This window comes from Procambarus clarkii, chromosome 27 (assembly GCF_040958095.1).
Source record: "Procambarus clarkii isolate CNS0578487 chromosome 27, FALCON_Pclarkii_2.0, whole genome shotgun sequence".
In the NCBI taxonomy this organism is placed as follows: Eukaryota; Metazoa; Arthropoda; class Malacostraca; order Decapoda; family Cambaridae; genus Procambarus; species Procambarus clarkii.
The window spans coordinates 23,755,414-23,779,899 of NC_091176.1; the positions used below are offsets into that span (position 1 = coordinate 23,755,414).

At 41.4% G+C, this 24,486-nt stretch overlaps 1 protein-coding gene across 4 annotated transcripts in view; it reads left to right on the plus strand.

Annotated features, from left to right (window-relative positions):
* The window catches only part of LOC123762587 (transcriptional regulator Myc-A), a 227,025-nt gene that overhangs the window by 129,220 nt on the left and 73,319 nt on the right, over positions 1-24,486 (plus strand). Inside the window, exon 1 of one of the 4 annotated variants that reach the window (XM_045749176.2) lies at positions 20,192-21,098. The exons of 2 other annotated variants lie outside the window; for them this stretch is intronic. In XM_045749176.2, the coding sequence (XP_045605132.2) occupies positions 20,391-21,098 (708 nt within the window). In that variant the 5' untranslated portion in view covers positions 20,192-20,390. Of the gene's footprint in view, positions 1-20,191; positions 21,099-24,486 lie in introns of those variants that run through there. One more of the 4 variants, XM_045749175.2, reaches the window with a different exon arrangement.

Here is a 24,486-nt window from a genome sequence, read left to right on the forward strand (position 1 = left end):
TGAGTGTACAACTGGCAGGAGTGCGTCGCAGTGTACCAGTTGTTACACGTCGCAGGAGTGCGTCGCAGTGTACCAGTTGTTACACGTCGCAGGAGTGCGTCGCAGTGTACCAGTTGTTACACGTCGCAGGAGTGCGTCGCAGTGTACCAGTTGTTAGTGTAAATACTGGCAATAGTGGCTTACTGGCGCTCCGCACCGGGCTGTTAAAGGCCATGAGGCGTAACTTAGAATTTTGGAGCTCAATTCCACAAGGAAGTATACTTGTGTACACACACGCGCGCGCACACACACGCACACGCACACACACACACACACACACACACACACACACACACACACACACACACACACACACACACACACACACACACACACACACACACCATCATCATCATCTGGTAACTGCACAGTTTCTGACACAGAATTACCGACAAAATGTTGTGATTTCGCGCGTGAAACTGTAAATTTTCTGTCATAAAGACCAGTACAATAAACGCCAGGAAGGTTACTATGGGGCGCCATGGGAGGGATTGTGAGAGAAGGTGAAAAATTGCCGCATTTAGTGATTGAAGATTCACACGTCAGTTATGGCGGGTAGTGGCCTCAAGGGGAGACTCGCTCTGATTGGTTGGTCAGCGGCTGATGTCATGGCCAGATTCAAGGGTATGATTGGTTTATCAGAGGCTGACGTCATGAACGGCCGTAATTGGTTGAGCAGTTCTCTGACGTCATGGATAGAATATGGACGGGATTGGTTGGATGGTGACTTACGTCATAAACAGCAAAGACGCGTTATTGGTGGATGAATTAGCCTATGGAAGCAAATTCCCGAATGAACTTTCAAACCCCACGAATGCATGAAATACGCGAACTTTCGACGCAAAGGAATACATGAAATAGACATAAAATATACAGTCTGTTCACATGAAGCAGTTGAGTCAATCCCTGTTGCTTGAGCTGTTCAAGTGGCAAGATGAACAACTCAACGAGGCTTCTTCCCTCTGAGAGTTGTCACGGGTTCCCCGTTATGCCAGTACATTCACTCACAGGATGAGTGACGCTGTATTATAAACTCTTCGTGACAACCAATTGAAATCAATACAAAAATATTTATACATTCAGTTGCAGGCGATGAGTCACAATAACGTGGCTAAAGTAATCACAATCGACTTCGAGTAAAGTAATCACAGTCTTTAATCACAATCGACTTGAGAATGGTCCAGGATGGACCGAAACGTCGTCGTCCCTTCACCTTCTAGTGTGTGGTCTGGTCAACATACATTCAGTTCATTTGGCCAGCCTTCACTACCCCACTCTCACTTAGCTCTTAAACACCTGCGCTACTGAGGTAAGTAAGGAACAGGTGTTTGGACGCATATTTGCGTAGAGGAGCGTTCACACCTGTGTGTCCAAGGTCTCAGATTACACTCTCGTTCTGTTGGTTGTTTTAATAACGTGCTTGAGATCTTTCTAAGGCCCAAGGTAGTTTATGTAAGGATATACATAATAGTGCACTGTGTGTATGTATGTGTGTGTATTTACTATTAGTGTCTGCAGAATCGAGCTATTAGTTCTCGGACCCCACCTTTCTAACCAATTTTTGTTCCCTCTATTATGTCTATTAAATATATTTATTTTACACACGTGCGCACACACACACACACACACACACACACACACACACACACACACACACACACACACACACACACACACACACACACACACACACATACACACACACACATCCCCTGGACGGAGCCCGTAGCAGCTGTCTAACTCTCAGGTACCTATTTACTGCTAGGTGAACAAGCGCACCAGGGTGAAAGAAACTCTGCCCGTTTTTTCTGCCTCAGCCGGGGCCCTTAGGGTTACGACACCAGAGCGCTCTTCACTCAGCCGCCAGGCCCTTACTCACACTCAGCTGTGAGTGTGCGCGTGTGTACTCACCTAGTTGTGCTTGCGGAGATTGAGCTTTGGCTCTTTGTTCCCGCCTCTCAACTGTCAATCAAATGGTGTACAGATTCTGAAGTCTATTGGGCTCTAATCACATATACATTTGAAACTGTGTATTGGAGTCTTCCTCCACCACATCACTGCCTGTGTGCGTGCGCGCGTGTGTGCACTCACCTAGTTGTACTCACATATTCATGCCTGCAGGATCGAGCATTAGCTCGCTTTTCTAGCCGCCAGTTGTCTAATGCCTATTTCTATATCCCCCTCTACTTTTGAAGTTATGAATGGAATTTGCTTCTACAGGCTCATTTTAGCTCATTCTATTTTCCCACTGTTACGCTAAAAGAAAACTTTCTAACATCTTTGTGGCTCATATGAGTCTCAAATCTCCATTCATACCCTCTTGTTTTATTGGAATTCAGTGTGAACATTTCCTCTTTTCCCATTCTGACAATCCCCCTAAGTATTTTAGTCCTCTATATCATGATTCTCTTTTTCTACCGTCGTCAGGTTTAGTTCCTTCTGTCTCACTTCATTCCCACATTCCTTGCAATTCTGAGACGAGCCTCGTTTTAAATTTGTCAATCTTTTCAAGTTTCCTGATGCGTTTATTTTTATATGGAGGCTCTATGATAAGGCGGCATATTCTAGAACTGGTCTCACGTAGGTGTACAGCGATCTAAATGCCTCCTTATTTAGATTGCTGAATGCTATTCTGACTTTCGCTAGCGTACAATATGCTGCTGATGTTATTCTATTTATATATGGCTCCGGAGTTAGGTTTGTTGTTAATGTCCGCTCCCAGGTCTTTTTCTCTAGTCGTTATAGGGAGGTAGTTTATTTTCATCCTGTACTGTGTTTTTGGTCCCCTGCCACCTGTTCCCATTTACATCACCTTACACTTGCTGGTGTTGAACTCTAGTAGCCATTTCTCGGATGAACTCTGCAGCATGCTTGTGTGTGTGTGTTATAAATCGACTGTTTGGAAATATTACATGAATTATTGACTGAATATTTCTTAAATGGCGACATATATGTTTTTATCTTTTATAAGTATCCTTTTTTATTTTCTATGGATTTAAAACACATTTACTTATCAATATTATTTGCGGTATATTGAAAAATATATTTTAATTATGTTTTAATACCATTTCACTGTTAGTTTTAAAAAATAAATGACATCCATGTCGTAATTCTAGCCCTGTATTTCGTCTGGTCGTTTATAATATCCAGTTGATCAAATTAGTTGAGAAGTGATGGAGTGCGATAACGGTGCCGAGTGTGTGTATGAGGTGTGGTCGTCTGGTGCTGCCATCAGGTGCTTGTAAAGAGAGACAAACGTTACTTCACCAACACAGTTAATTCAGCGGAGTTCCCCGCCTGAATGCCGGCTTCACTTCATCACGCGAGCTTCAATCCCCTGCCCACTTTCACATGTGATATATATTATAAAACCTTATGAATATACTTAGGTACACGGACATCTATGCAGCTACCCTGGACTGTATAAAGAGTTACATAGTTTGTGTCTAGCTGTGTGGTTCAAAATCCGCATCTCACAGTATGGTTAATTATACAGGGCCGTGTGATCGGTAGCCTACACTAGCAAACCATGGATAGTCTAGCATATTCATGGATTACAAACTAGCATATTCATGGATAACATTAACAAACTATGAGGATATTCTCGAGAACACAGGAGTGGATAAATGTAATTTGAAACACCGAGATACCTCATATTGGCAGATCTGAAGAGTCTAATGACTGAACAATTTATAATGAAGTGTGTGAAAATATGTGATTACTCTTGTCTCATTGTCACACGTTAATCTACACAGGACATATATTTAAGAAATCAATCACTATCTTCTTGAGGTTATCTTGAGATGATTTCGGGGCTTTTTAGTGTCCCCGCGGCCCGGTCCTCGACCAGGCCTCCACCTCCAGGAAGCAGCCCGTGACAGCTGACTAACTCCCAGGTACCTATTTACTGCTAGGTAACAGGGGCATTCAGGGTGAAAGAAACTTTGCCCATTTGTTTCTGCCTCGTGCGGGAATCGAACCCGCGCCACAGAATTACGAATCCTGCGAGCTAGCCACCCAGCTACGAGGCCCCCCAAAAATATCCAAACTAGGGTTTGGATATTTTTTGAAGCCTAAACTGTCCAAAATGCTATATACAAAATGTGTCTAAGGCATTTCGCTAATTCAATGAGATATAAAATCGACCATAAAAATATATTATCGCTATTTCCAAAGCCAGAAGATATTATTTATAATATTACACCCATCCAGTAATTTATAGTTCAACATAATATGTATTATGGAGAATATATTTCGCAAAGTTTTAAATTCTATGTTGAGGCTTTTTATGCATATGGGTGTGTTCTTACCTAATAACTTCCAGAACCGAGCCTTAGCTGCTGGACCTTGTCTTTCCAACTGACAACTATCATAAATATGTCTTCCTGGAGAGAAGACATATTTGTGATCTTATATATAAGAAGACTCTTAAATTTGTCTTATATATATAGAAGACAGGTATAGTTCGCAATGCATGTACTAATTTTGATTTTCCTCATCCACTTTAAATCATCTAAAATTACAGACACAAAGGAACTTATTACTTCTGCTGTATCATTTATCGACACTAAGAATAGGACTGGATGTAGTACAGACCTACGGGACTCCACTTGTGATAGTCCACATACAGATTGCTCTCATTGTTAGACTCTTAGTCTCCTATTGATTAGGTGACCACCTAATTTATTATTCTGTCAGACACCACTGCTGGGAGTTTATATTTTTACAGAAGCTTATAATCCAGCAATATCAAGTACCTTCTGGCAGGCATCTGTGTTATCCCCAATCTTTCTTTTTTAATATCTGGTATTCGATCATAAAATTCCAATAGGTTCGGCAGACAGAACTCCCTTCTTTGTACCCCGTTTTGACTTCTCATTGTGCAATTTATCCTCCTGAGGTTCTCCATTATTCTCTCCAGCACTTTGTAAGGCAGTAGTTGAGTTGTTTATGTCTCTCTGTATATTGGTCTGACTTTCTTCTGCTGGCTCCACCCTCCTGCCTCCAGTTATCATTGTGAGCTGTTTACTGAAGTTCTTATTGGTCTCATTTTTTAATCCCAGGGAAGGAGCCATTCTGTTCACACGGCCTTGTTCACTAGGCCATGAACACTAGACCGTGGCTCAAGAATCTGTACACCAGTTGATTGACAGTTGAGAGGCGGGACCAAAGAACCAAAGCTCAACCCCCTGCAAGCACAACTAGGTGAGTACAATTAGGTGAGTACTAGTTCCCTGGAACTAGTACTCACCTAATGCATCATGCGGTGGGATGCGTCACCTCTTTTAGGAGGCCCTTGGTTCGAGCTCTCATTGATTCGTAGACGTTTTATACTTATTTCCCAGCAATTATTGTTTCAATATATGTCGAAGAGGCAGAAGGGAAGGGAACTATTGGGAGAAAGCGCGCCATTCCATTACGGCTATATAGTACTGGGAAGGGATCAGGGTAAGGATTTGGGATGAGACGGGGGGAAGGAATGGTGCCGAACCCCTTGGACGGTTCGAGATTGAACGCCGACCTGCATGAAGGGAGACTATCGCTGTACCGTCCAGCCCAAGTGGTTGGGGAAAGCAGGTTTTCTTGCTTGTTTAATTAGAATGAACTGTTGTAATAAGACTCCGCTCCTGTGCCAGGTAAGTCCACTATGGGCTCACCATAGCCTGTACTATTTGCCCCGCTCCTGTGTCAGGTAAGTTACGGGCTCACCATAGCCCGTGCTACTTGGAACTTGTTCCGAGTAGCCGAATCTATAACAACAAAACAACATGTAATAAAAGCAGTTAACCCGGGAACTTTGACCTGCCTATTAATCTAAGACGCTCTGATTACTCTGGTCAGTCTTGTGGCAGGAAAGATATTATCGAATCCTTGATATAAATCAAGGATTCGATAATAAAGAACAAGTGAAATGCACTGAAAGAAAAAGTTGTGAAGCCACCTCTATCCACAACTTTAAGATCAGATTCGTCAAAGAATTCAAACATCAGGATAGTCAAATTATTTCGCAATAGGTACACCAAGACTTGGAGGCGGAGCATGAAGGCTCGCTAGACAATCGTCTTCACCGGTAGTTCATACTAATATTATTAAAGGTAAAGAAAGTTTACTGAAATAAGATACACTCAAGTTCAAGTAAGTTTATTGAAGTATTGAAATACATCTTAAAAGGATAGAGTAGCGTAGGCTATTTGTACCCTCGTCTATTTAAGGTCCCCTCAAGGGGTTCACAATCCCATACAGTACACACATATTAATCATATTAATAATGAGGGAAGGAATTCAACTTACAAAGTACTGAGGTATACAAGTTCAAGTATCTTTATTGAGACAATAAAATACATTTCAAAGGAATAGAGTAGCTTAGGCTATTTCTAACCCCCCCCCCTCTTGGGGTGTACATCCCAGAAGGATAGAGAAAGTTGCTTTAGACACTTTCTACCCGCCATCTACACGTCCCTCAAGGGGCTCACAAGTCTATACATACACAAATTATAATAATATTTATATTACAATTACGTTTACATTAATTCATTATTACATAGTAGATATAACAAAATGCAGTAAAAGAATTTTAGTATTACATTCCCGGTGCAAAGTGTTGGAGTCTCCTAAAACCGCTTATTCCATTATCAAACATCGATATATACTCGGTATCATTCGGTTAAATTTGAAATCTGTATGTGAAAATAACGCCACAGGGAGACTGATATAAATTGGGTTTAACAAAGAGCTCATATAAATAGGGTTTGATAATGAGCTGATATAAAAATAAAGTTCTTTATCAAAACCAAGTTAAAACACGAAGCAACTAATTCAAATAGAATAGGTTTCCATTTAACCAAAAATCAATAAGTATGCTAACACTGATTCGTAAATGATGGTAGCCAATGTGTGAAAATGATTACAAATTAACATCAAAGGACCAAAGTTACTGAAAAGTTTGAATCCTCGGTTGGAAATGTATACTTGAGTGGAAGCAGTTGGGTATTATACTAGAGACCTCGTATGAACAGAACTGCCCGGCATGGGATAATAGGCGTTCTGCGGTATGTTCATTATGGTGATATTAAAGGTTGCAGCAGGTGGTTAGAGGGAAGGTGTTGAGGGTGACATCAGGGAGGGTGTGACCTCAGAGAGGCTGTGACCTCACAGAAGGTGTGACCTCACGGAGGGTTTGACCTACTGGGACAGGTTATGTCAGGTCATAACCCCGACCCACTGCTGGTCATATTGGATTCAAGATCAAGTACGTTTATAGACAAAAAAATTACATCTCATTGGGATAGAGTAGCTTAGGCTATTTCTACCCTCCTCTACTTCAAGTCCATCAAAGGACGCACAAATCCTGTTTGCTGGAGCATGTACTATACAACAGTTATTGAATTAATGTATATATATTTGTAATATAAAATATATTATTCGTGTATTGTATGACTTGTAGGCCCCTTGAGTGTCCTGAAATACAGGAGAGTATAAATAGCCTAAGATACTCTATCCCTTTTAGGGGCTGTAGCTAAATGATTAATTTATACCTAAAAATGTATGTTTGATTTACACAGCTGTTCATCTCTTTAATCTAGCCATAATTGTAACGATTTCTTTAAGTTGTTATGATTGAAGTTTTGGATTGGAAATTCTTACTATAATTATATTATCTCAATAAACTTACTTGAACTTGTGGCAATAAGAATAATTTGCGAATTGCTGGAGAAACTAAATTAAGGAGGGGGGGATTAAACCATTTTAATAATATTAGAAATGTTTAAAAATAATAACAACAATGGCAGATCCTCCTAACAGATTTGTTTATGTGCTTTATGAGGTGTGGTCCCCTCACAGCTTGAAATTGTGATTAATGTCGGTATGAAACTGTGAGGAATATCGGCTTAGAGTTGTAAAGAATATCGGTCTGAAATTCTGAGGATATTGACCTGGAATCGAGAGAAATGTCAACCAAGAATGGTGAGAAATGTCGACCTGGAATGGTGAGGAATGTCGACCTGGAATGGTGAGGAATGTCGACCTGGAATGGTGAGGAATGTCGACCTGGAATGGTGAGGAATGTCGGCTTGGAATTGTGAGGGGTGTCAGCCTGGAACTGTAAGTGGTGTCGGCTTGAATTTGTAAGATGTGTCGGCTTGGATTTGTGAGGATGTCGACCTGGATTTAAGGATTGGTCTCCTTGAAAAGCCCCGCCGCTGCTATCCGGATGCTTGGTGAAAAATAATACATTGTTTCATTGTTTATTGATGCCTTACCTTTATTTCACAAACAATAGTAATTCAAATATTCTATAAACAGTATTAACCAAATATAATCTATCATGCAATATATGCATTATAATAAGAATATTTTATGTTATTTATTACACCAAAATTAATTAACAATATATGATATCGTTTATATATAAATATTAAAAATTCGTTATTTAAACAATTGCCACAATTCAATATTAACAATTTAGTTTTAGGTATTTATTTTGTTTTACTATATCCAAGACTGTATAGGAAGTTTCCACTCTTAGTAGGGCGTCTATCCGGGGTCTACAAATACCGTACAGAAAAAGTTATGTTTACCTGGGTCATAACTCCTATTTTTCGGTATAAATATTTACGTTCGACGCCCAGTCAACCCCTTTTGGTTTTCCGCCTCCACGACTCCACCCAATATATATTAAATTTTCCTTGTATGAATCATGATCTATCCTGCGAGCTAGTTTTCTCTCTCTCTCTCTCTCTCTCTCTCTCTCTCTCTCTCTCTCTCTCTCTCTCTCTCTCTCTCTCTCTCTCTCTCTCTCTCTCTCTCTCTCTCTCTCTCTCAGAGAAACTGTTTTCAATTTTTTGTTTTTAATGACTGATAGTGATTGTACAGTATTCTGCATATTCTCCAGAACCCATCACCACCGTACTAAACATTTAGACATTTGACATATAATGAGCCTTTGGCCCTAGTTCCCTCCATAATACTGTGGTGTTCCCGTGATTTTTGTTTTTGTTTTCCGTAATTGAAAACATGCTGTGTTTAGTTTCAATATAAGGAAAGATGCGTGGAGGGAAGGAGGGAAGAGGCGTGACTGTACCTGGAGGTGACCAAGCCAGCACAGGCCTGTAGTTGTTGTTTTTGTTTTAGATTCAGCTACTGGGAACAAAAAGTAGTAAGTAGCATGGGCTATGGTGAGCCCGTAGTGGACTTACCTGGCATAGGAGCGGGGCTGTAACTCTGGTCTGTAGTCCATCCTCTATCAATTTATATTCCTCCATTCTCTACTCCAGTCCCTCATTGCAAACATCTCCCTCCCCCCCCCCTCCCCTTTTCCATCCCAACCCCCCCATTTAGTTAAACACAGACCTGGCCTTGACATTCCCCTTGTGTTTGTCTTCAGGATTCCAAGATGTCATTTTCATATATATTTTCATTTCTTATATTGCAGAAGACCGTTATCAGAGAATTCAGTATTATCTTGTCACTCCGTTATGTAAATTATTTTATTTTAGTTCAAAAATATGAATGTGGAAATATTATATATGTTCCTTGTAAATTAAATATTAAAAAATTTCAAATAATGTGAGTTCAAACTATATTTGTCAAAAGTCATGTGCCTTAAAACTTTAATGATCCAATATATAAGAAACTAGTATGGTGTAACTGGAGTATACTAGTTTCTTATATATAGTTATGCTCTATTTGGAGAACCTTTAACAGGTCAACACATTTGTGCAGCAACATCTTCTTCTTCTTCTTGATAGTAGGTGCAGTTTGCATGAAGGGTTTGTCCTCCCGATGACTGCACCAGTACAGATGTTGGTAGAGGCGTTTATGTTGAAGATGATAAGAGTTTCAAAAGTGCTTGTTGCGTTGTGCTGTAGACAGAGGAGCGGCGACTAAAACAGAGGTGGATGTTAGAGGGAGACTTGCCGCACCGTAGGGCGGTGTGTTGTGTTTATGGCGTCAGCTGATCCTTGGTGTTGCGACGAGGCAGTTGTTTTCTGTGTTTAGCTGTTGGTGGCGCCAGGTATAAATGTGGCGCGGGTCAGATGTGACCCAATTTGTTGGTCGATTGGAGATATTTAGCCAGTGCTTTGACTATTTGGTATTTTTCTTGTAACGAGTGGTCACCGCCTCCTAATATATGCTCGATGGTAAAGGGTATTTTAAGTGAGATAAGTTCTTGTTTGAAATTTACTCTGGCACTATAGTGTCGGAAGCAATGTAGGAGATAGTGTTCGATTGTTTCAGGCACCTGACAGTGGATGCAGAGTTCGTTGATGTCTGTTCTGTACTTAGAGCTGTGTGCTGCTAGTTTGGTGTGTCCCAGCCTTAATCTGGTCATCGCTATATCAATTTCTCTGCTTTTATATCTGACATGTTTCCAAGTTTCCCACTTCTTTTTAATGGACCCGTAGTACAAAGGTGAGCATGACGTTTCCCATTTCGTCGCAAAATCTTGGGTGATGGTATTTTTGAAGGCTCCTTTACGTGCAACATGGGGAATTGGATGACGGGTAATGTGAGGTGTGTTGTGCATTGCTTTGGCTAGTTGATCTACTAGTTCATTATGGAGAATACCACAATGCGCTGGGACCCATTGGATAGAGGTATCATAACCGTTCAATCGATGTTCATGAAGAAGTTGAAGACATGGGTAAACAAACTCCTTGCACGTTTTTGAAGAGTACGTAATTGCTTGAATCGCACTCTTGGAGTCACTGCAGATTGTATATGTCCCGACTGGTAATGTTGTGATTATTTGGAGAGCTTGATATAAGGCATATAATTCAGCTGTGAAAACAGATAGTTGGTTTGGTAACCGCCATCCCTGCTTGAGATGGTATTCCGGTATCCATACAGCGCTAGTGACCGAGGGTACGTTGTTCTTGATGATGCGAGATCCATCTGTATAAATCGCTGTGGTATTTGGGTAGCAATTTTTCATTGTTGAGAGAAAGACTGAGGCTATGGCTGAGTTTGGTGCAGACTTTGGAATGTTGTCTTCGAGTTGTATTGTTGTATTAGGAGTTGTATAAAGCCAGGGTGGAATAGGGGGAACAGTAAGTTGGGTTTCCGAGTTTTGGAGTAGAGAGAGGTCTATATTGAGGTTATTTGTAGCCCGTGTGAGGAAAGGTTGTGAGTGATTGGTTGGGAAGCGGGGGTTATGTGGGTTAACTGTTGGGTTAATTTTTGATCTGTATGGGTGTGTCTGGTGAGCAGTGGTACAGAGTGACAGATAGTTGGCACACATTATGTCTCGTCTGGTGGCTAGGCTTGTGAGGCCCGTTTCCCCGTAAAGTCCGAGGATAGGAGTGGAACGCATTGCGCCACATATAAGTCGCATGGCATTGTTTTGGATGACCTCTAGGCTCTGTAGGTTAGTAGGCGCAGCCGATGCATATGCTTGGCAACAATAGTCTATTTGGCTGCGAATGTAGGTTGTATAGAAACGGAGCAGGATTTTATGGTGTGCTCCCCAGGTGGTGCCAGTGAGGGCTTTCAGTATGGCGAGTCGGGGTTGTGTCGTCTGTTTAAGGTGTTGAATGTGTGCTGTCCAGGTAAGTGAGGGCGAGTCTAAGTGCATGCCAAGGTATTTATGTTCTCGTACGTGTTGGATGGGAGTGTTGTGTATTGTGAGGGTGGGTAGATGAACGAGTCTTTTTTTAGTGAAAATTTGATAATAGGTTTTGGTAGTACTAACTTGAAGGCCCCATTGTTGTGTCCAATCTATGAGGTGATCAAGTGCTGTTTGCATGGTTGAGACTGTATTAGGTAAGGCGTTGTCTGAGTAATACAGTGTTAAGTCGTCGGCGTACGCCGAGAGGTTAACAGGATGGGTGTTAGGCAAATCTGCTAAGAATGCAGCAAAAAGGGTTGGGCTTAGTATGGAGCCTTGTGGGACACCCGTTTGTATTGGGATGTCATCGGAAAACTCGCCTTGTATATAGACTTTAGAGGTCCTGTTCGTAAGATAAGATTTTAACCATAAAAGTAATCTTCCCTGTACGCCTAAACGCGCAAGCTTTGCGAGGAGGCAAGTATGAGGAATGCTATCAAAAGCTCCTTTGAGGTCTAAGTAGACAACAAGGCAATATTTACTGCTTCTGAGAGAGGTGCGGATTTCATGTTCAAGGCAAAGTATTTGATCGAGTGTGGAGCATTGCGGTCGAAATCCAGCTTGGAGTGACGGTATAATATTATTATATTCTAGATACCATTGGAGGCGAGTATGTACTAGTCTTTCCATGACTTTACTGAGGCATGATAGTAGGGAAATAGGTCTATATGACGCAGGTTGGGATGGGTCTTTTCCTGGTTTAAGGAACGGAAGAATAATACTGGTCTGCCATTGTGAGGGAATATTTCCGTGAGTCCAGCATAGGTTGTAATAGTTTAGGAGAGTACTATGTGCAGTTGATGGGAGATGTTTTATGAGTTCATATGGAATTCCATCCTCTCCAGGTGCCTTGCCAAGAGGTAGGCGGGTTAAGGCTAATTGTAGCTCGCTTAAGGTGTATATGTTGTCGACGCCAGGCATGGGTAGCAGTATGGCACGGTCAATTTCTTGTCTGAGGGGGAGTTCTTGGGCATGAAAGAAGGGTGTTGAGAGGGTAACTTTAAGACATTCAGCAAGAACATTTGCACGCTCCTGAGGTGTTTGACATAGTGAACCGTTGATCGTCAGGGGGAACGAAGGGAATGTTGGGCGACCTTTAATGCTGTTAAATGTAGCCCAGACTTTTGAATGTGGCGTAGTGGGTGTGAGGCTATCACAAAATTTTGCCCATGATGCTCGCTTTGCTGACAGTATGGTTTTTTTGGCTTCTGCTGTAGCCCGCCGGAGATTAACCCAGTTCTGTAGGGAGGGTTGACGTCTTTGTTTTTGTATGGCTCGTCGGCGTAAAGCGACTGTTCGTGCACATTCCGCGTTCCACCACGGTTTAAGTGGTTTGTTTGACCTATGTCCTGAAGTTTTCTTGAGCATTTGGGTGGCTGCACAATTTATGGCCGAGGTGATTGTGGACAGTCGCGTGTTGGGGTCTACATCGTCTGTATCTGGGAGACAGACAGTATCAGCCCATTTTTCCTTATCTAGTTTCTTAATGTTCCACTTGGGGAGCGTTAGGGGGTGGGTTGGTGGCTGAAAGTTAGTAAATTTTATAATGAGGGGTTTGTGGTCACTTCCAATATCTGGTCCAGTATGAAACTGTAGTTCTTGTTGAAAATGTGCAGAGCCAAAGCAGATGTCCAATGAGGCTTCATAATTGGTTCTGTAGTTAAAGTAGGTTGCAAGGTAGGGCGGCGAAAGAAGAATATATGGTGTAGTGTCTAAGTAGTTATATAAATCGGTGCCTGCAGTATTTTGGGTACCTCTACTCCATGTGGGGTGGTTTGCATTGAGATCACCTGTAACGATGATCGGTTGCCGTAGTTGGTTTAGATAGAATTCTAGTTCATTTAAATTTATTGCGCCACCAGGGTTGTATATACCCAGAAAGGATATGTGTGTACCATTGTAGGGTATTAGGCATGCTAAAATTTCTAGCTTACCATTTACAAAATGTGTAAGCGTTACAGGTTTACATGTCATGTTACTCCGTGTTAGGAGGAAAATACCACCACCCATACGGTTTGGTCTGTCCAGTCTCTGCATCTGAAAGTTTTTAAAAATAGGATTTTGTTTAGGGGTGAGCCAGGATTCGGTTATGAAAGCTAAGTCCGGTTTGGATGAGTAAAGGAATTGTTTAAGTTCTGTGAGAGATGTTTTAATGCTTTTTGCGTTCCAAGTCATGAATGTTAGGGGAGCCATTTAGGATGTGTGGGTTATGGATGTGTCTGTTTTCCTTGGTATGCCAGTAGTAGTACGTGTTGGATACCTAGATGTGGATGTGGGCTGTGCCTTACTCTTGGTACTGGCGGTTTGGGTTTGTGGCAAGTCAGCCTGTGGAATGATTTTGGTAAGGCGTGCTAGGGAGTTATTTATGAGTTTTTCTATCATCTGTTCAAACAATGTGTGTCCAGCAATGGTGGCTTTGTTTGGGCGGATGTCAGTGTCTGTAGCTGTTGATGGGATGTCTTTTGGGTCAGCCTCAGGAGTGGGTTGTGTTACTTGTGTAAAGAATTTAGTTATCAGTCGGTCCAGCGTTTTTTCTAGTGCATTTTCAATGCGCGTGACAACAGTTTCAACAAGATCATTTTCAATGCGAGTGACAAGAGTTTCAACAAGATCAGAATTCAGTTGTGCATTTTGTGAGGGATGGTTGGACCCTGGGGTTGTGGGAGTGTCGGTGACAGATATATCAGGTACAAGCAAAGGTTGTGGTTGAGTGTGAGGTAGTGTTTGATGATGGGCTGTGTTAGGTTGTTTCAGTGCACTACTGTATAGCAGGTTGTTGGTAGGGAGAACCTTAGTTTTTGCTGCTGCTGCTATGTATGAGGGACATTGTTTGAATGTAATGTCGTGGTCGCCACCACAGTTTGAGCAGGTGAGTGTATCTGATGTACAATCTTGCGTGTAATGGGAACCAGAGCATTTCCCACATTTAATGTCTTTGGTGCAGCCTTTCCAGGTATGGTTAAAACCTTTACATTTAAAACACTGAGTGGGACGTGGTATATACACCTCTAGTTTATGGAGGAAGCCATTTAACCAAATCCTCTCAGGGGGGATGTAGTCTAGAAAGGTAAGCAGAGCAGTGCCTGTATCACTCAGTTCTCCGTCTGTTCTTCGCATAAATTTTTTGATTCCATGGATCGGGATGTCATGTGTCTCAAGTTGTGCTTTGATGTCGTCTACACTGATGTCTACAACATGTCGGATTACATATTTTGTTAATCGGTCCCCAAGTGGTTTATAGCACTTGACTTTGTGGCCACAGATGTCAGTAATGTCTGAAAGCTTTAGTTCTTCGCCATGTTTGTGGTCCACTGCGATCAGGTTTTTCTGTTTATTTGGTCTCATATTGTGCACATCGATCCCGAATATCTTGGGAATGGCATTATATAAGATACTTTGTGCCCGGCTATTTCTGAACACATTTTCCTCTTCGCCATCAAAGGCAATGATGAAAGTTTGCAAATCAGAAGAACTTAGCCTACCTTGGTTGAGCTGTGGAGGTTGATACTGAGGCCGCGTGGTGCCGGCATGGTCTCTGTTTACCTCTGTAAGTTGGCGGCGTTTCGCCTCCAATCTGTTTGCCTTGCTGTGATGTTTGCTGTCTAGGAAAACTCCATCTAGATCCTCTTCTAAGACCGGGTGATGTTCATGATCTAAATGTGTGGTGTGCAAAAGTGGTTCCCCAGTGTCCTCTAAGGTATCGTCAATATTTGCAGGAGAGACGCTGCGCGAACCTCCACCAGACGCCATGACGCTTTACACCCCCGCAGCAACATATATATCAATGCGCCTTCAAAATCATGAATTATCACGATATTATTATTCTGTAATTCATAAAGTACATTATACGCAAAACAATAGCCCCCAAAGAAACTTCAAGAACATCTTTCACGAGATAATATACCTTCCACTATCTTTACGAGCAATAAAAACAGTAGCTTAGTGTTTTTTCCTTTTTTTTTTTTGCGAGTTGCCTTCCCCATATCCCGACAAATAGCGTACAAGGAAAGATGTAAACAGGATTCGTGGAGGGCGAGTTGAACCAGGCTACCGTGGGAAGAGTTAACCTTACTCCCTCTCACATGACCTACAGCCTGTGAATGGCATCATTTACGCTAGTGTTTGCGTGCCAAGCTATTGGGGGGGGGGGGGTTACTAGCAAATAAAGCATTGTTTGTAAATGACGCTGACGAGATTTTTTTTGTCATATATTATTCAATTAATATCAAACGTTTTATTCATCAATGGTCGGGCATTTATATTCGAGTTAATTTACACAAAATTATCAGTACATTAATGAGATAAAGTTAGTTTACACAAAATTATCAGTACATTAATGAGATAAAGTTAGTTTACACAAAATTATCAGTACATTAATGAGATAAGAGAAAGTCGGATTTTTTTTTAGTTCATTTATTATGCACCACAGTCCCATTCCAAGGGAGGCAGTGGTTTGAAAATAATGAGCTCAGGGACTTAGCCTCAAAATTCATTTTAGCTAAGTAAGTGCAATTTTATAAAGCTAGTTACACAATATATATATGTCAACAGTCTTTTTATATAACATAACACGTAATTATAATAATTATATACTGTAGTGTATAATGTAGATTATACGTTTTATTGATTAGTGAGTTATGCAAATCATTGCAGTTATAGGCTATTTTTTTATTAAAAGTAAGATTTCTTAAAATTAACGCGTGAAAATACATGTGTAAAATTACTTAGCATAAACGTCATTGGTGTCTATAATAAACTGAAGTAAACAAATGTATAACCACTTGAAGTGGTAGGGAAGAAGGAGAAGAACTTACGAGGATGTAGTGAATGGCTGACATAACTGTATATGGCATCTCAAGTGAAACAGTGTGCACCCAGTCTCAAGGGGGATATATACACCAAGAAGTGCAGTCCTAGACTGAGTTCAGGACTACACACGATGTGTTAGAATGCTATATATTTATCTAGACTGTATGCACTAGCTGAACTCGTGAAAAGGTTCCTTGAATTGAGTTGAGCTGCTGGATGCTTTGCAAAATTGTACTCACCTTGCAAACTAACATATCAATCATGATTTTATATATACTAGTATGCGCATATCAATGCTGCAACAAAAATGTCTAAAAGTATGCTTTTTGGCATTATAACATTTAAATGAAACCTACTCATTTATGTGTGGAAACTTGTTGCCAATTTTTTTTAGATGCTTTAGGCATTTGGCAAGCCTAGTGGATCCCTCGTCCTAAAAACAGGTGTGGGATGATTTAACTATTGATGTACTAATTCATGATCCAACAAATCACCTTATCAAGACTTGTAAATAAATTCTTTAATCTCATGATAGGCGTGAAGTTACTATTGAAATATAGTTATCTGTTGGAAGAATCAGGATAGACGCTAGGCTGGGAACCTCAACTCGAAATTTGTTTTTGAAACACTTAGGAATGTTGATATTTCGATGAGTCAAGGACTCGGCTCTGCATATTAGCGCCCGCTTGTAAAAACAATGCGTAAATATACCCTATGAAAGGAGTGTTAATACGGACAGTCTCTATAATCAAGGGTAAATAAACAGAAGTAACTGGCAAGCTCAGACACTTGTCTGCCCCAGTGGGAAGACTTTCCCCCTGGCGTCATTCAAGTCAGTCAGGATATTTACACTGAGAGATGTGTGTCCCTTTTCTCGGTGTATATGCACTTAAGAGTTTACTTTAGGCCTTGATTATGTTCAGGCAGTGTATGTTGACACTTTATTCAGACTTACATTTCGTCTTTCCCCCCTTATTTCATGAAAGTAGCCCGTTAGTACACCTTATAACGTTTAATAAAGTTTTCTCGTTACATTTTTGTGTGTGGATAGGCAGGCGGAAGGGTTACTCAGTAGACAGAATATTGAAGTTCTTGCGAGGCAGGATCAAGTATAACATTTGAGGGGTTTAAAGCTCATTCTATGTGATGATATGAAAAATTGGTTTAGGGAGAATTATATAAACTATGTATAATGTAGTATTTTCCCTTGTAAATTGATGTAAATATGATCTTTATAGTGGATATTATTTAATAAAGTAAATATATAAGGGTACCTGTCCTGGCACCAAGTACATTATGCCCGCAAAAGGTACTTTCATACATAACGCAACGAACAAATAATAATCCTTACAAACTGCAATTATTCCTCGGGAAATTAAAACGAAAAAAAGTAGCTATATATAATTCTGAAGGTTTGCAAGTACAGTATGCTCTACGGTAAACCATACAAATTAGACGTTTGTCGCTCTGTAAGCATTGATGCGTTGAAGCACATATTTAATAGTGAAACAAATTCCGCATCTAAGCTGATGCAATATAGTGTATATTCCATTTTATTTATAAAGTGTATATATATACATATAACCAATGTTACCATGGTAAGGAGGGATTATGTAAACATGCTAACCCCCTCCATCTCGCAGGATGGTTAGTCATACAGGGCTATATGTTTAGTAGCCTGCACTGGCAAATTTTGGGTGCAATATGAGGATTTAAGTTTACAGGGATTTGTACAGAAATTACAGGGTTTTGTTAGGTTTTGGGATTAAAAGCTATCAACTTCAGGAGCGTTATTAAGGCTAGCACAATAGCTTAACGATCAACCCAGCAAGTATACTTTAGTCATGAACGTAGTCCAGGACTAATTTAGTAAACTCTTAAGTGTCTATACACCGAGAAATAAGATACACCTCTCGGTGTGAATACAGGGTACAGGTGAGGTAATACAGGTTCACTATATCAGATTTTCCACAAAACATCAGCCCGTACTCGTAAACTAAGTCCCGGTTCTCGCTAATCCAGACGTCAAACCCTCATTTATGAATGAAAGACGATACCCACAACCTCTCCTCTGGCTAGGCTCGTCCAAGCGGCGCCCTGCCCCCAGAGACCCAGACATCAACTTTAACATACTGTGTATTCAAAATCATTTTCTTAAATATAGATCAATATTATATCAGTAATTTCAAACTGAAATAAGATTTGAATACAAAGAGTAAATAGTTATTATTATTATTATTATTATTATTATTATTATTATTATTATTATTAATTTCAACACACCTGTGCTCAGTAACTTTACAGTTCATTCATTTTATCGGGAGCAGGAAGCTTGGGTATACAAACTTGTATACCCAAGCTAGGTCCTCGTTAGGTCCTCCCCGAAGGTCGTATTACTGACCCATCCCCATCCTCGTAGGGGGATGGGGATGGGGGCCTCGTAGCCTGGTGGATAGCGCGCAGGACTCGTAATTCTGTGGCACGGGTTCGATTTCCGCACGAGGCAGAAACAAATGGGCAAAGTTTCTTTCACCCTGAATGCCCCTGTTACCTAGCAGTAAATAGGTACCTGGGAGTTAGTCAGCTGTCACGGGCTGCTTCCTGGGGGTGGAGGCCTGGTCGAGGACCGGGCCGCGGGGACACTAAAGCCCCGAAATCATCTCAAGATAATCTCAAGATAATCCTCCAGGTTGCCTAACTCCCAGGTACATAGTGTCTGCTAGGTAAACAGAGGCATTAGATGAAACGAAACGTGCCCCAACCATTTATGTCCCGGCCGAGATTACAAAGTGTTGTTGTATTGATTTACATACATTTTATTTTGATCATCTCAAAGCCTTAATATGGTAGGCTGCCTAGGCTTCGTCAGTGGGGAAGCAACAGTATCCAAGACTAAGCAAAACAAAAATAACCACATTGACGCTCCAGTGTTGAGAGGAGCAGAGATGAAAACTTCACAGAAACTGCGTGTACCATAAAGAAGAATTGAATAAATCCTCAGGGGCCGTGATGAGGGTTTGAACTTACGTTCTGTGTATTGAAGAAGAATTGTTTCCTTCACCCAGCGTTGATGTGTACTCTTTTGACGTCACCCAGCGAGGTGTGTTCTCTTGACGTCACCCAGCGAGGTGTGTACTCTTTTGACGTCACCCAGCGAAGTGTGTACTCTTGACGTCACCCAGCGAAGTGTGTACTCTTGACGTCACCCAGCGAAGTGTGTACTCTTGACGTCACCCAGCGAAGTGTGTACTCTGGACGTCACCCAGCGAGGTGTTGACTTCACCAGTGGTGAATGGCATAAAAAAAATACACTGATACTCACGAACTAATAATTGTGGGAAATATGTGTCACGTTATTTTTTAAAACGTATAATCAGATAGATATGTAAGGGACAACAAGGAAAATAATAACCTATCAGAAGATAAAGACATTACATTGCTAAATATTAAAAAAAGGCTCACAAAACACCGATTTATTTCAGTATTTTTTGTTTATCGACGCGTTTTATTTATCAATAATACTAGAATATGAAAACAACAAACAAGGAGACTGGAAGGGTCATGTGACCCCCGTAACACCTTGTTGTTGACAGGTCAGGAGTGTTGCCAGGCGGGTATCCGTGGCTTTAGACCGAGATGCACCAATCAGCTGCGCCCTAACATGCAATAACTGACCAATCAAGTAGTGTCTTTCTAGATGCCTCTGCGTTTGGCGGGAAACTTGGTGGGAAAAAGTGTCAGTTAATGGAAGGCAGTTGGAGGGGGCGAACGTGTTTGTGGTTTCGTCTTCATGTTGCAATGTTTTTATAGTGTCGTGATGTGTGCGCGTTGTTCACTGGTATACAGTGTCACTTTAGACGTTTTAAAGGAAGTATGGACTTGAATATATAGTATTATTTTGATTGGAAGGATTAGATACTAGCGGTTTGTGAAGATGGAGATTACGCCGACTTCGGCGTGGTTAACTCCGTCTGAGCTGGAGTTGGTTGGGCTGACCTCGGCCTCCTGGCTGATCCCGACTGCGCTCTCCTCGCTAGAGTTGACCCCGGCTGAGGTGACCCCGGTCTGGTTGACCCCGTCTGGGCTGGCCCTGCCAGAGCTGACCCCGTCTGGGCTGGCCCTGCCAGAGTTGACCCCATCCGGGCTGGCCCTGCCAGAGTTGACCCCGTCTGGGCTGGCCCTGCCAGAGTTGACCCCATCCGGGCTGGCCCTGCCAGAGCTGACCCCATCCGGGCTGGCCCTGCCAGAGCTGACCCCGTCCTGGCTGGCCCTGCCAGAGTTGACCCCGTCCGGGCTGGCCCTGCCAGAGCTGACCCCATCCGGGCTGGCCCTGCCAGAGCTGACCCCATCCGGGCTGGCCCTGCCAGAGCTGACCCCGTCCTGGCTGACCTTACTCGAGGTGACCCCTCCAGAGCTGTCATCGGCTTGGCTGACCCCACATGAACTAACTCCGTCCAGATTGACCCCTCCCGAGCAGACCCCAGCCTGGCTGACCCCACCCAAGTGCTCGCCGTCCGGGTCGACTCCTCCCAAGTGCTCGCCGTCCGGGTCGACTCCTCCCGAGCTGACGCTGGCCTGGCTGACCCCACCCGAGCCGACCCCACCCGAGCCGACCCCACCTGCTGGGGTAGAGCCCTTACAGGTGAGCCCGTACTTGTGTGCTCAGTTGTGCCTTAGGTATATGTGTGAAGACAGTTTACTTCAATTTGTTTTTACGGGCTATTCATGCCCGTGCCACCTCTTGGGTGGCTTAATCTTTATCAATCAATCAATCAACTTCAATTGACCAGAGGGACATATTTCGTATCAATCAATCAATCAACTTCAATTGACCAGAGGGACATATTTCGGTTAGTGTTAAGGGTACGAGTTTATTGTTCCACCTTCAAGTACGTTTATTGAGACAAGATAATACATCTCAAAGGGATAAAGTAGCTTAGGCTGTTTCTACCCCCCCCCCCCCTCTACTTCAAGTCCCTCAATTTGATGTGGTACACTACTTATTTCCTTATTTCTATAATTATCAATAAGCTGACACTAATACATAATGATCTAAGGTGTGGGAGTGCTACATAATTGACACCTTTGTCATGGATATCAATACCGTATTGCTAGATATATTTGTATCCTAATCTTAATCTCGTGTAAATTGAATCCTTCCAAGTAGACTTTCCTCTACCATAAATGAAGAACAAATTTGTATTTATTAATGTATAATTCTTAAGTGTGTTACTACTGTGTTATTTCACTTCACTTTTTATTCTTGTGCAATTGATGTTCTCAGGCAGATTTTTTTTAATTTTTATAATTTTTTTAACCTCAGGAAGGTTTTTAATGATGAACAGTAAACATGGGTATGATGCTCTGCTCCCACATATAATTCCTAGAGTAGATATCTAGAGGCATATCTACACTTTAACTGGCGCGTAATATGGGCAAACCTTCATGTTAAATTTATTGTCCCTGAACAACGTGAGCTGTTGTATGGCTATATTCATGAGACATATGTCTCGGGTATCGCTATATTCATGAGACCCTCCCTACAAACAATAGGTTCTTGATGTTGGGCATTAAGGACAATAGGTGTGACTAATGTACTGAAATTGAGAATAATATACATAGATTTTATTACTATAAGCAAAAAGTTGTTCTTGTAAACGGGATTACAGGCACTTTTAAACTTTGTGGACCCCAAACATTAGAGTGGATTTAATGAAGGTTTTAGTGTTTCATATTGACATAAAATGCAAGAAAATTAGGAATACAGTAATTATGCTACTTTCTGGTTACATTTTTTGTGTGTGGATAGGCAGGCAGGAGGGTTACTCAGTAGACAAAATATTGAAGTTCTTGCGAGGCAGGATCGAGTATAACATTTGGGGTTTACGACTCGTGCTCGGTGATATGGAAAAATTGGTTTACTGAGAATTATATAAACTATATATAACTAGTGTTTTCCCTTATAAATTGATGTAAATATGATCTTTATATTGTATATTATTTAATACTGAAAAACCAGTGTTAAGGGCATTATTCGCGACATTGGTATTGAAGCCGCCTAAGTATTGGTCAGCGCCTTGTTACAGCCATATATATAGTTAATGCGAACGTGGTCGGTTTCAGGGTTACATAGGCCTATAGTGGGTTAATGTGACATTTTGACAGGATTTCAACGCAAATACTGTATGCGCAATTTTTCCAAAAATGGAAAATGTGTATTATTATACACAATGTAAAGATTGGGGTAAACAGATGTCCTGATTTTAGATTTTTTAGTTTTGAAAGGTTTTTAAAGGGAGCCGATGGCTGAACAGATCCTTTGGTCCCGGGTTCGATCCCGGGCGCCGGCGAGAAACAATTGGCAGTTTCTTTCACCCTGATGCTTCTGTTACCTAGCAGTAAATAGGTACCTGGGAGTTAGTCAGCTGTCACGGGCTGCTTCCTGGAGGTGGAGGCCTGGTGGAGGACGGGCCGCGGGGACACTAAGCCCCGAAATCATCTTAAGATAACCTGATGGTAGTAATGGTATTTTTCACTTATTTTAGAAAGACAAGAAAAGAATGGCGTGTAAATGCTCAGAATTTTGTATAGAGTTTACTAATATAATAGGTCGAGAACTTTAACATAATTCATAATTGTTGTAGGAACGGTTTTGCTATTTATATTTTCGACGAACGTTACCTTGAGGTTACCTTGAGGTGCTTCCGGGGCTTAGTGTCCCCGCGGCCCGGTCGTCGACCAGGCCTCCTGGTTGCTGGACTGATCAACCAGGCTGTTGGACGCGGCTGCTCGCAGCCTGACGTATGAGTCACAGCTTGGTTGATCGGGTATCCTTTGGAGGTGCTTATCCAGTTCTCTCTTTTGCAAGTTGTTGTGCAACTTTTTTCCTAGATTTATTTTAATTTTCCCAAAATTTTGGCCTGTATTTTTCGGTGGGCAGTTTGTCTTTGCATTAACATTTCCAATAAAAATCAAAGCTATTAAAGTAGGTCTAAAAACTACAGCAAATGAAATAGCATTTAACGTAAAATACCGTGGGGGGGGGGAGGATTTCATCAAGGCTAGGCCAGTGACCTGTGGGTAGGGGAGGGGGTGGGGATTTCATCAAGGCTAGGCTAGTTAGTGACCTGTGCAGGAATTTACTACTACCTCCCAATGCCGACTGTGGCCACCACCACCTCCTCTCCCACACAGTTGATTGCTGCCGAACCACCACATATTCACTTGAAATTAACCCTCACCCCCTCCCATGGAGTACTTGTCACCGCCATCATCCAGTGTTGACTGCTTCGGCTATCACCCCCTACCTCCCAATGTTAATTCCCCCCCCCCCCCCTAATTCCCCCCCCCCCCCCCCCCGCCACCTCCCAATGTTAACTTCCCCCCGCCACCTCCCACCCCTGACTAGCACTGCTGCCACCACCCAATGTTTGATAGTTGAACTAATAGGATTAGAAAAACTTTCGAAACATTTTATTACTTATCATGTATTACATATATACATGTATATGTATAATATTTAACTTTCGACTGGGATTTGGTGAAGCGTGCTATTAAATAATTAGAAGTCATTTATACTGCATGTTCCATAGTAATATAAATAATAGACTAGTGATTGATTAACAATATAACATTAAATTCCTTACGGGTTATAAGTTTAGAACATGATTCGTTTTTAAATAGACCTAATCTTAGAATAAAAAGTTTGTCTAATATGTATATACTCGCCTAGTTTGTGTACTGTATGTAAAGGGGTACCACCTCTGGTATAACTGTGGGGACCCATAGTCTGGCAGAATGAAATAAAGAGCGTTCAGAGAAATATATATATATATATATATATATATATATATATATATATATATATATATATATATATATATATATATATATATATATATATATATGACTGGTTTGTGTTACTATGAGATGCGAACAAGCCATTCAGGCTTGTTCGCATATATATATATATATATATATATATATATATATATATATATATATATATTATATATATATATGTCGTACCT